The sequence below is a fragment of the Hyperolius riggenbachi genome, chromosome 1 (genome assembly GCF_040937935.1).
Source record: "Hyperolius riggenbachi isolate aHypRig1 chromosome 1, aHypRig1.pri, whole genome shotgun sequence".
NCBI classification, from domain to species: Eukaryota; Metazoa; Chordata; class Amphibia; order Anura; family Hyperoliidae; genus Hyperolius; species Hyperolius riggenbachi.
In genome coordinates, this window is record NC_090646.1 from 608,124,916 (window position 1) to 608,138,303 (window position 13,388).

Sequence of the window (13,388 nt, forward strand, 5' to 3'; positions counted from 1 at the left end):
GGGCTTCTTCTAGCCCCCTGAAGTCCTGCTGGTCCCTCACAATCATTCTGTACTGCTTCGGTCAGCCACTGTGCCCTTCTGAAAGCTGCCCAATTCCGGCAGTCACGTGCTACTGTGCATGTGTAGCTGCTCAACCTCGTTCATGCTCCATTGGCTGAGAGCATTCTGCGCATGCACAGTTAACATTTTCCAAAGTTCCTGGCTATGGGAGTGAGATCGGGAGGCGCGGGGCCACGCATGCAGCTGTCAAGGCCACTGCGCCGCGGGATGACGGCGAGGGCAAAGAAGGGACTGCAGGGGGCTGGAAAAAGCATCAGGTAAGTTAAACTGGCCACTTTTATTCCGCTTAAAGCGGTATCGTCACCATAAAAATCAAATTTCAACAGCAACTGGTCTGAGTGTATTAAGTGATAAATTCTGCACACGAAACTTGCAAAACTTTTTCTGCAGTTATGATTTGGAGTTATCACATACTGGCCCTTTAGTAGTCAGTGCCAAAACAGTTCAATGCTGGGAGTTCTTTTTATCTATAATATATTCCTCCTCTTCCATTTATTTCCCTGCCTAGCTGCTTATCAGAAACACCCTCTGATCACTTGTGTTAACAAACAAGGCTGAGGTGACTCAGTGATTGGAGGAGTAAATAAAAAAAAGTGCAGAGTCAGGGAGGATATGATGTCAGCATTAGCTTGGCAAAATGGCCACTGCCTAGAATAGGATTTTCTGCTTTTTCCTTTATAAAATTCACAGGAATCATTATGTGGATAGCACAATACATCTGTTATGTAAGTAGAAGTAGTATTTATCTACTTTATATATGTTTTTTATTTCTAGGTTAGCATGGGTGTTGCTTGTTCTTTAAGGGTCCCTTTAACCACTTCACATACAGACCTTGTTTCCCCCTTGTGGACCAGAGCAGTTTTGACATGTTAGCTATGTCCCTATTTAATCAGCAATAACTTTATCCCTACTTATGACATCTAAATTAAATAGACAGTATATATATTTTTTCAAGACTAACTAGGCTTTCATGGTATGTCAATTTTCCCCTCTATCAATTTTGTTTTCTATGCATTTCAATAGGAAAAAGAGGAAAAAAATAGTTAAAAAAAAACCTTTCTCAGTTTTAAAAAATTCCAGTTCAAAAATAAAAAGCGCTATTGTAGATGAACACAAATTTTGTTTGGCTATTTTTACAGTTTATCACAAAACTTCAATTATGTTCCTGTCACAAATTATGGTGGAGATATTTGATTCTGAAATAAGGCTGCAGTGTGTAATTTTCACTATGAGCTGAGTAAATAAACATATTTTTAATGCTAAAAATTAATTTCATTGGGTCAGGGAACATATATTTGCTTTCACCAATTAGTGCTGCAGCAGATGGTGCCGGAGGTTTTGCACAGGAGCAAACCCAATCATGCACAGCTGAGCTTCAGCTACAGGTTCTCAACATGCGGTACGCGTACCCCAGGGGGTACTTCTGATGGGTCCAGGGGGTACTCGGGCTTGATATACTTAACCAAGAATAACAAATTTAGAGATTTAAAAAATTATAATTCTTATTTAAACAACACCAAATTAGTATTTTAGCTAATTAAAAGCAATAATAAATGCTTGCACATTGTTTAGAACCAATTATCACGTACTACGATTAAATATATATTTGTGAAGGGGTACCTGTGATCATGTTTACTATGCTAGGGGGTACTCGATGAGTACAGGGTTTTAAAAGGGGTACACACTTATAAAATGTTGAGGAACACTGAGCTACACAACCTATATCTACGTCCTTGTGGCTTAGATGAAGTCACAGAGTATGTAGATATACTGTAGTGGTGGAAAAAGTGGTTAAGACTTGTATGTAGCAGTGACTTAGTTTTGCAATACTCATGATTCTGTTTTTTTGAATTCCATTGATTCCTGGCACTTGGAAATGAAGAAACATCTTCCTGGGTGAAACATTTTCCAGCTATATTAGTGTTCATAATGACAGCAGCCAAATCGTCAAAGACATACAAGTCAAGGTAAGTCATCTTGTCTTCTTGTATTTTATCTCTGAAGTTGTCTCATTGCATATCATGTGACTCAATTGTCTCAAATGTTACCTTGAGCAGGATGCTAGCGTTGGGAACAAAGCAGAATTATTTTTCATAACTTAATGTACTACTGAGTACATTATTACAGTTGTTGGCAATAAATGTACAGACCATGAACTAATCACTTCCTTTAAAGCATTTCCCTTTAGCTATATATATAGCCAGGCCTCCGGTAATCCCAGACATGCACTCGTGTGCACCCAGCTTTTGTCTCACTATGGCCATCAGATATGCTAACCTGTTACATTGTCACCATGTGAAACTGTTTCTCTGATCATTATTGTTGCTCTGTACAGGCTGATCTGCAGACAAGCTCCCAGCGGCTCAACCTATCGGCATCCAGCGCCGTAGTAGCTGAACTTAAACCGGACAGCTGTATAGATGACGTCATTCACCATGAAGTGAAAGAAATCGGCACACACATGTATGCGGTAGCATTAGTAAAGGAGTAATGAACCCATGCCATACAGCAACCATTTCTGGTGAAAAGTCTTTCATGAAGAGTTTTCAGTTATGGTTGAGTATATTTACCTTATGGGGAAGGGCCCTTTACCATGAAGAGGAACTCTGGGCTCCCAGGAAATCTCCCATACACCTTACTGAATGCGTATATAATCTTGTAAGATAATGAATTGTATGTGTAGTACAGCTAAGAAATAGAACATTAGGAGCAAATAAGAGTCTCTTAATATTTTCAAGTAGAGGATGAGTTAAGAAACGTCAGTTGTTATGTATGCTTCTCTGTGCTCTCTGACTCAACTTGGGTCTGAGACGGTCCTATTTCCTGAAACACTTATACATCAAAGAAACCGTGAAAGACAACTTCAAATACGTTTTTACTGCAGGGAAGTTCAAAGGGTCATGAGCCCTACTCCGTTTCCTAGTTTAAAATGCAAAGTGTAGTTTATAAACTGCAAATATTAGAGAATGATGCAATGTTATAAAAAGCTATATAACTGAAAATAAAAATGACTCTTGTCTTCTACTGCTACTAATGTTCTGTTCATTATCCGTACTACAAATACAGTTCATTATTTCATAAGTTTTTTTTTTTTGTTTTTTTTTTTGTTTGTTTTATTTTTTGTTTTTTATTTTTTGTATGTTTTTATTTTTTTTGTTTTTTTGCTTCAGTGTCTAATGCAGGATGTGTACATTTCTATGCATCCAACATCCATCAGTTCCAAAACAATCTTTAAAGTGATCTTGTGCAGTGTTCTCCCCAGGCTCTTTTAGCCGGGTGCTCCAGCCAGCTAGATTTGTTGAGCACCCAGCTGTCTTTGTCTCACCTCCTCTTCTGCTGTAAGCAGAATTGTGCAGAAACGCGCCGGCCCTGCATTCTCTCATGTCACCTCACCCGGCTATAATTTTATGGCACCCGGCTGGAAAACAATTCTGGGGAGAACACTGTTGTGATAAGTATTGTACTGCGCCCAGGAAGGTCACACGTGATATAAAACGTATTTCTTACTATAACCAAATCCCCTGCCTATTATTATTTTATTGTAATGAGGAGCATATTCCAACCGGTGCATTGGATGGGAGCAGGTGGCAGGATAGAATATTGCACCATAAACAGTACTGTGTAATGCAAAGTTCATATTTGGCTTTCCAAGGACTGGCTAAAGAGCTGTTGGTTGGCTATATCTACATTACCATTCCTTTTGGGGGGAGGTGTTGATGGGGGTGGCTTGTTGTCTGTTTTTTTTTTTTTTTTTTTTTTTTATATGTACTGGACTTATTTCCGTGTTTTTTTTTTTTTGTTTGTTTGTTTGTTTTTTTTTAAATCTCCTTCCTCCACATCTATATTTGGATGGTTTGTCTGATTGTCTAGTTAGAGACTCTGACGTCTCTTCAAAATCCTTTTTTTTTTTTATTACAAAATCCTGTTTAACATGTTAGCCCTACCTAAGCTGCCGTATCCCCGCGCCTGTAATCTATCTAACTCCCCCCTCCCTCTCCCCCGCAAAATCCACGACTTTCTTGGTCGTGGATTTTGCAGGTGTTGGAGGCCAAACTATGACCCGCAGCTTTTCCTCCATTCGCGTCTATCTGCGGCGGATCTCTGCCTCTCCCCCGCCCCTCTCAGTGAAGGAAGACTGAGAGGGGAGGGGGAGAGGCGGGGTTCCGGGCTGACAGACGTGCTGAGAGGCAGAGCTGCGGCTCGTAGCTCTGCCTCTCATGGAAGCACTGCCCGGATTGCCCCCCAGGGAGTTTGGGGGGGGGGGGGGGGATTTGGTTAGATTACAGCGGCGGGGATGGAGCGGTTTAGGTAGGGCTAATATGTTAAACAGGATTTTGTAATAAAACAAGGATTTTTAAGAGACTTCAGTCTCTTTAAGTAGGATATTAAATCTGTTTCGGGCCTGAAACCCACTAGAGCAATTTCAGCAGCTATTTGTTTTCTAGCAATTTCCTGCTGAAAGTGAATGGCCATGATCCCATAGGAGTGAGTGCGGTTTTCCAAAATCGCAGTGGGCCTGCGTGCAGCATTTTTGGAGTGATTTCATAAAGGAAAGCAGGGCCTGAAATTGTTTTCTCTGAAATTACTCCACTCCGCTCTGAAAAACACATTTTGAGAGTGTTTTGCTGTTGTAAGTGGGTCTCAGGCCTAAGAACTGTGGGCTCACTCACATAAATGATATAGTGCTTGGAGCTCCACCCCCTCCAACCCACCCCTGCATGAGAAGCTGCTCACACATGATTTTGCGTTCCAGATTGGTGTGTGCTGTAAGTTACACCACGCAGACTGGGGAGAAGATGTATTTCAGAAAGTTCTTCAAGTTCCAGGTGAGCTTTATAGAATAAAACCCTAATGGATTTATTTAATAAACTTGTATAGGTAACTTCCACAGCTAGAGGTACAATTTACAGTTCAGTTGGAGTATATGGAAGCCTAAACATGCAATGAACAGGCAGAATTGCAGAAGTCTTATATTTGGCATATGCCCCGAGCTGTTTTTCATTTATCCTTCAGAGACTGATGTCGCAGAGCAAGTAGTTGTGCCTGTAATCCATTTGTCAGCTGTGGGCACTTCTTTGGGCTGATGAATCCCTTACTAAGCTGCTCCAACTGTTACTAGTCCCGCCCCTACTTATCCTGTCACAATTAAAGAGGAACTGTAGTGAAAATAGCATAATGTATAAAATTGCTCATTTGTTTGCAATATTCATTTATAGATTTAGTCCGTGTTTGCCCATTGTAAGACCTTTCCTCGGGCCCTCACTGTTTAGAACAAAAACCCCAGTAGGGGTTTATATGGAGCACACCAACCTCAAGTAGGTAATCTTGAATGAATGTCATATTTATTGCTTAGAAATAGTCCATATATTTCTGTTTTTATATAATAATAATACATCTGTATAGCGGTTTTCTCTTGTTGGACTCAAGTGCTGCAGCCACTAAAGGCCCGTACACGTCCTTGACTAAAGTAAACTGAGGTCAGCCGATAACGACTGCCTCAGTCAGTAATCAAGCGTGTGTATGGCAGCCCCCAACCCACGAGCGATCTGCCTGGTGGACCTACTCATCCGATGGGTTAGGCAACTACTTTAAAGAAGCGCTCCCTTACCCATCACGTGACGTCACACATGAGCCGCTCCATCGTCCCTCCGACCCCCCCACAACTGATGCACGTCTGTACTGGTCGGGCCAGCTATGCCGCTTAAGGGTATCCCCAACAGGTGACATAACGTGTACACACCTTTTGGGCACACTCAGGAGGCCACCCTGCAGTGTTAGGGAGTCTTTTTTCCAACTGAATACTGGTACTGACTTGCTGAGTAGTAAGAGACGACATTCAAACCCTGGTCTTCTATGTCAGAGGAGGTGCCCTTAACCAGTACACTATCCAGCCACTAACAAAGAAGACTGTATGTAGTTCCAAGAGCAGTACCCAAACAGATGCCTGACCTGTTTCACGTGCCTGGTTTACTACAACTCGGAGTGGGAGTAGTAATACGCGTGGGCAGGAGTTTGGCTACAGCAGGGTTTGCTGTCTTTTAGCTTAACCCTGCGCTATTTTTGAATGTATGCATCTCCCTGCGGCCGCCAACAGTTTTGTATGCATTTTTGTAGACGGGATATATGTGGCCAATGATGTAGCAACTGACACATGTCCACAAACCATTTGCATAGAAATGCAAAACCCCTTTAAGTTTTCTATGCACGCAATGTTGCCTAGCAGGGATTGGCACCCAATCAACCAGGCGAGATTGCAAAGCTGATATCATACAGATGCGCCGCAAGTCTATAGGCTAGCTACGTGTTCTTTTATGATACGGGGAGGAGTTGCACAGTTGTAACGTCTCATGGTGAGTGGGGAGAATAAACCTCTTGGCCGAGACGTTGGCCCACTGTACACACAATAGATTCTCTTGCCTACATTGGCTGTGTTTCATCTAGCCTGTGTATGAGGCTTTACGGATAACATTAATTAGAAGCAGTGACTAAACCTTTGAAGGTGCAGCTAAAGAGGAGGGCAGGAAGGTTACTGTAAAAATTCCCCTATGTTGCTGCACTCACCACAGCAAACAAAAATAAGTGGTTGTTCCCACCAATCAAGCTAATAACTGATATGTTGGCTATATTATCTGTCTGTCCCTGATTTTCACCACCCCCCCACCCCCCACCCGCAACGTGCGCACAGATGCGACCCACTCGCCTGTCCCCCACTGCTGTCCATCGAAGTATATGCACTTAGGGAGATGTTGCTTGCTTGACAGTTGGAAAAACCTGTTATTTCCCACAATGCAATGAGGTTCACAGACAGCAAACTACTGAGGTCTAGTAGCACAGACACTGGAGGATGCAGGTACGCAGGCTTTAGTATATTGGACTAGTTGACCTAAGCCTGTTTAAAAACAGGCTCTAGGTCTCTGTCACATCGCTGCATGTGCGCACCCATGAGGCTCCCTGTCCCCGTCGTCCTGTCCCAATGGCTGTCCGTGCTGCACAGTAGCGCAAACACACGGGCAGGATGACGCAGGGACACTTAGGTTTTATTATAGAGTATGATCTATCTGTGCCCTCCGTTACTCTCTCCACTTGTGAAATCATTGATGCAACTAGCAGCTCAGTGCAGTATTCCTCTCTCACACTTGTGGAATGTGAGTCCTAAGACAACACTACATAAGCTTTGCTTCTGCTCCGCAAATTAAACAGCACAGTCCAGTGCATATTTTTGTGGAGTCTGTAGACTGAACACAGAGCAGCCAGTGTCCTCTCCTGGGATGGAAGAACACAGCAATGGATCCTTGTATAACGTGCCTTCTGTCCACATACAGGTCCTCAAACCTCTTGATGTAAAGACCAAGTTCTATAATGCAGAGGTAAGTCTTTCTTCTACCTGTTTTAATTGTTGAGTATTTTACTACAGCAGAATGAGTCTACAAGCCTATATATACACACAAGCACTTTCTGAATCGTTGCACAAGCCAGACATCGGTTATACTATCGGCACCTACTTATTTCTGTGGGGGTTTTATCAGACTGTGGCCTTTGTTAAATTTAAATAAATGACCTCCGACCTGTTTATAGGTTCCAGATAGAACTCTTGGGCCCTTATGCAATTACATTTTTCATCTTGTGCTTAAAATAACTTTTCAACACTCTGCAATTGAGAAAGTAGTGTCAAAATTGAGTATTTTCTTGCTTTTCAGTGGCTTAAAAGGTAGTTTATTGATATGGTGAGAAAATGTGAATTTAATAAGGCCCTTGGTGTTTTCATAGCAAATTAAGTCTAGAGGCGTTTGACCATTACATTATTATATAATTTACCTCTTCTGCAAAGACTAAGCAGCAAATTATAGTTCTAGGTATTGTGACCTTCACTTTTTGTTTGTAGCAAGTATTTTTCTATATAGATCTCCTCATCTGTCCATCTGTATCAGCTTCTTCCATCTTTGAACCACCTGATGATGCAAGTCTTGTAGCCGTTGTTAAATGTGCTGCTTATGGAACATGCAGCCAGAACATAAGCCTGAAGTCTGGCCATAACCATGCAATACAGTACAATAGGCAGCTGTGTTTTCACGTTGAACAGTTTCGCTGCAGGTATATTCTCTGCTGTGAAAATATGGAGACTCTGGATGGAGAGGGGTCAGGGCCGCCTTTAGGGCATCACAGGTGGGACTACAGTATGGGGCCCGAGTGAGTTAGGGGCCTCGCAAACAAAGCCACAAACATGGGCTCCAGCTGTATGTCTGTCACAAAATGTACAAACTGTCAGTGTGGCTGTGTTTGCCTCGGCTGGGCAAATATGGGGGGGGGGGGGGAGAGAGGGTGAGGGGGTCCAAGAAATTTTGATGGCAGCCCTGGTCATAAATAGATTAGGGGTTTCTTCCTTCATAAGCAATCCATCTAATGATGAAGATACAATCTATAAACTTAATTTTTAAAAATAGTTTCTTGATTTTAAAGGGACTCTGAACACCTCTCATGGGTATGCCTTTAGAGACTCAAACCAGTACTGAAAAGTACTTAAAGATGCATACCTTTCTGTAGCTTGTGTTCCTCTTTCATTTGATGCCTGAATCGCCGTTCTACACAAAATAGTTTTCGTTAGATTTCAATTTAAAAATCGCAGCTGCCATCTTGGCTATGTTATAACTTCCGAGTCACCCTTATCTTCTCTGTTAGAGAAGTGCATCACTGAATGAAGCAGGAAGAGGAAGTGACACGCATGGCCATTGCAAGAGGCTCCTCCAGAGGGGTCATAGCACGACTTTGTTGGAAGTCGTCTTGCTTAAAGGCATACCCATGAGAAGTGCTCGGTGTCCCTTTAAGGAAAAAAACAAAGGGCAGCAGTGCCAGAAGATTGAATCTTCAGGGCTGCTACGTAGTCCTATTTCAACATCTTCATAAAATATAGAATGGACATGTTCCGGCTTTTGAGGGTAAGGTTCTATGAGCTTTGGTCTCAGCCGCACTTGTCCTGGAAAGCTACTGGGGAAAACCTGATTTAGTTACCTGGTAACCTTTTCGGCAATCCTCTAAGACAGTGAACCCACCCATTTGTTATAAAGATGAGATATTAGCATGATGCTTATGATTTTGCACAATGTCCGGTTCTTGTTACAGTATTTTGTACTGAGAACATAACACTTCCTGGGGATCTCCTTTGGCACACTTATTCAGTTATTGGATATGCCTGTGAAAGATGGGCTGTTTTGAAACTAGTACATTTTTAAGGACACTTGTCATGAGAGAAATGTGAAAACTTCTATTGCCGATCATCTGGGGGGCTCCAGCTGCCTGACTATAATGCCCTAGCTGCAGTCATTGCAGAGTGTCTTACCTGGCAAAGGTATGCTAATTAGGATTGTCAGAGGACTTGCAGACTTATGTGTATCTGAAAAATGGGGTTCTATAATGCTGTATTTTTGTTTTCTATTTTCCATAGGAAAGGGTAGATGATGTAACTAAACAGGAGAAACAGCTGTGCCTGGCTGATTGCGTCACTGTGGTGACCACAGACAAAAATAGACAATTCCGGTTCTTTTATTAATGCCCATTTGTAAAACCCTCTCAAATGATTTCAGAGATTTGTGTTGGCATGCAGCACCCTAGAAGCCCCTTGCCACAGTCGCCAAGTCTTCTGTGGTCCCCTCCATAGCAGCTGACTCAGCAGAATGCTCCTGGCCACGGGAACGCGAGTGGCCCATGTGCTGGGTCGGCGGCTGTTACGGAGAGGACCACAGAAGACTTGGTGCCTGCAGAACTGCAATTATACTTTTGGCCTAATGTATCCTTTAAGAAGTCAATAGCGATTTTGAATGTTATTTTAATATTGTACAGTGCATATTGCATATATTGCAATACGCCAAATGCATGTTTGTCGGCACATCTTCATTTGCAGCTGGGGTATGTAAAGTACTAAATCGCCTTTTATGTAACCTGCTTGTTGTGTTTACATGTGGTGGTTGGGAAAGTACTAATGCAGCAGAGCAGTCATTGTTCTATAGTTGTGTTTTTGTTCCAGTGTTACTTTTGTGTTAAAGTTGGTGTCTGCCAGTCACACACATCTGCTGCTGATGTGTATATTTTCCATGAGAACATTAGGAAAATGGGGTCAATGTTTCAAGAAGCTGTAGTCACTAGATTGAATCTTATCAGCACTGGAAATATCACTGTTAAAGTGCTGCTCCATGACAACCTGATACTATTCCATTTGGATGGGTGATAGAAATAAGTTCATGTATGATTTCAACTTTGATTGTAGAGGGAAGGGCAACCCCAAAGGGAGATCACTACACCCACTTGTTATGAGAAAAATTATTCAAAGAGGATACCCAGACAGAAGTGAAAAGAAGAAAGGTCCGTTCAAAACACGTAAACTTTATTAACATACACTAAAAATGTTCCAAGCTCCCATTTTCAAAGCAGCCAAGTATGCTGCATTATTCAGATACAGTATAGATAAAAATTGATGTACATGTCAGGCATAGCATCTTTCACACTCCTGGCACTTTAGGACATATACCCTGTTGTAGTTATATATATTTGCAAGAATAACATGTCAATGTCTAAATGTTTGATAAAGGACCCCTTGAGGTCCAAAATGGACTAGTGTCATAACCATTGCACATCATTTTTTTTATCTATATTGGAGTAATGCAGCCAATTTAGCTGCCTTGTAAATGGGTCCTTGGAACTTTTTTTTTTGTATGTTAATAAAGTTTACATGTTTTGAACTGACTTTTCCTCAGATAATTTTTTCATGAGTGATCTAATGCCTCTTTGTGGTACTTCAGAAAAATCTAACCCAAGTTCTCAGAGAAACATGCTTCTACTAGAGGACCTCAGTCTTGGCAGCACGCTGTTTACTTCCAGTGTGTATCCAAAGTAGTGCTTTTAAATGGTGAAACTAAATGATTTTTTTTTTATTTATTTATTTTTAGAAATGAAATACCTAAGCTTTATTTTTGTAATTATTCTAGTTGGTTCTTAGTGCAGTGTTGACAATCTACCCCTCCCATCCTCTTGTCTTAAGTTTGGCTTTGACCCGGAAGCTAAACTTTGCTCCTGCCAGCCATGTCTAGCTTGTGACATGACTTCCTGCTCACCTTCTGTGAGTGATAATTGGCAATTGGAAAGCTGCATCACTAGCTAGGGTGGTGATGTTAGGTTGGGCATTGGGCTTCTCTGTGAAAGATGAACTTTGGACCTGGAGGTCAGGATGGGGGAATATCTTTACCACTGATCGACAGAAAAGTTGGAATTCTCATCAAAATTAAAACTAAGCAAACCTGTGAGGTCCATAGGGGAAGAAAAATGATTCTTCCCACGTCCTCCTCCTGACCACCTATCCAGCGCTCGAACCTCAGAAGTTTGAGGCCGCACTCACGTCCATGAACAAGTGCAGACGCCGCTCGGGCTCGGCGTAAAATGCTGAGTCAGTTTGGCTCCGTGCTACTATGCAGGCCAGAGCCACCTGCGCAGTGCGGCTCTTCTCCGTTGACAATCCCTTGTTGACAAGCTTTGGGGGATCCCAGCGCTGAAACTGCACGGGGGATAGGTGAAGCCTCTGGATTATCCAGATGCTTCCACTTGGATAAGTACCCATTTGGGGCACTAAATAGTGCACCATTGGCAACTTAAAGGGTACCCGAGGTGACATGATGAGATAGACATGCGTATGTACAGTGCCTAGCACACAAATAACTATGCTGTGTTCCTTTTTTTCTTTATCTGCCTGAAAAAAACTAAACATCAGGTATGAAAGTGGCATTTCCTGTGAGTGAGGACTGGGTCAGACTACAGTGTGACCTCACTGATAAGAAATTCCAACTATAAAACACTTTCCTAGCAGAAAATTGCTGCTGAGAGCAGGAAAGAGATAAAAAGGGTCAATAGTTCATAGATTTTAGCTCTGGCATAGTTAAATGAATGTGTCATTGAGCAAAAACCATAAAACAGTAAAAACTTAAAAAGTAGATTTGAATATAAAATAAAACTGTGGAATATCTTAAAAAGTCATTTTTAGGAGGAGGATAGATACAATTGTTCCATTAGTTTATTTTTACCTCGTGTGTCTTTTTTAAAGGGTATCTGAAGGGAGAAATCAATCATAGTTTACGATGTATATGATCAAAAATGAATCTATCACTAAAAATGATGCCGTTCTTGGGCACCTTAAAGTGTACCCGGGCCGAACCTCTGGTTAAAAAGGAAATGCTTGCCCAAGTAGAACGAAGCCTCTGGATCCTGTAGAGCAGTGTTCCCCAACCCTGTCCTCAAGGCCAACCAACAGTGCATGTTTTGTGGAAATCCAGAGGTAGTTAATCAGCTCTGCTGAGACGCTAATTACGGTACCTCACCTGTGCATGTTTGTGGTTTTCTGCAAAGCATGTACTGTTGGTGAGCCTTGAGGACAGGGTTGGGGAACTAGGCTGTAGAGGGTTCCCACTGCGTCCTCTAGTCCCCCCCCCCCCCCCCCCCCCAAAAGACTTCCACCAAGGGGTTTTCGGAAATGTGATCTTGAAAGTAGATCATAATAAAATATCAGTAAATATTGGCAATATTTTACTATATGAATGAAGTAGTAGAATATCTGTAAATTAACCGATATTTTATCACTTTTCCTGGTGCCCATTTTACTAGATGCAAAAATAGAGGTTACAGTGGGGAATAGCACAATATCCATATTATAAACAAGAAGATATTTCGTGGCACCCATTTTACTAAACTATAAATTTGAAGCGGCTTTATCTGCCGCCAATTTTATATGCACATGATCCAGAGTCTTCCCTCTTCTAAGGAAAGTGTTTATTTACTTTTCAACCCGAGCTTCAGGCATTTGGAAACTTCTGAGTAGGAGTATGTGGGAGAATGTTTACCATTTCAGGTATACTTTTAGAAGACGGCAGACTTGCCACCTCTTAGCTCGGCTTTGTTATATCAGGGGAGTAATGCAGGCCACCAACGTGTGCTCATGAATGACGTGATCTGGTTTTGACAGGCAGCCCCTGGTATAAAGTGTTATGGCTGGACACCCCTTTAATGCCATGTAGCTTTGGATTTCGTTGTACATACTGTATGTTTTGAATCCTGTATGTTTTGAATCTGTAGCTTTTACTAATGGTATGTTAGGCGACAGTTTTTTTTAATACATGTATTTTGGTTCAAGCATTCCTATTTTTTAACATTTAACCCCCATTTCTTTCTCTAATTATTTTGTTTTATTTTTTTTTTCCTGTTAGAGTGACCTCAGTTCTGTGGTAATTTTTATTTTCATCCTTTTATTTAATTCTAAAGCGCTATTTAAATGTTGGCATTGGTGCCTGTTAACC

At 41.7% G+C, this 13,388-nt stretch overlaps 1 protein-coding gene across 5 annotated transcripts in view; it reads left to right on the forward strand.

Annotated features, from left to right (window-relative positions):
- Nucleotides 1-13,388, forward strand: part of TRAPPC13 (trafficking protein particle complex subunit 13) — a 67,295-nt gene that overhangs the window by 31,479 nt on the left and 22,428 nt on the right. For 2 of the 5 annotated variants that reach the window (XM_068249892.1, XM_068249884.1), the window contains exons 4-8: nt 1,943-2,027; nt 2,396-2,523; nt 4,814-4,886; nt 7,383-7,427; nt 13,299-13,316. In XM_068249892.1, the coding sequence (XP_068105993.1) occupies nt 1,943-2,027; nt 2,396-2,523; nt 4,814-4,886; nt 7,383-7,427; nt 13,299-13,316 (349 nt within the window). Of the gene's footprint in view, nt 1-1,942; nt 2,028-2,395; nt 2,524-4,813; nt 4,887-6,814; nt 6,911-7,382; nt 7,428-13,298; nt 13,317-13,388 lie in introns of those variants that run through there. The other 3 variants (XM_068249906.1, XM_068249902.1, XM_068249912.1) reach the window with 2 other exon arrangements.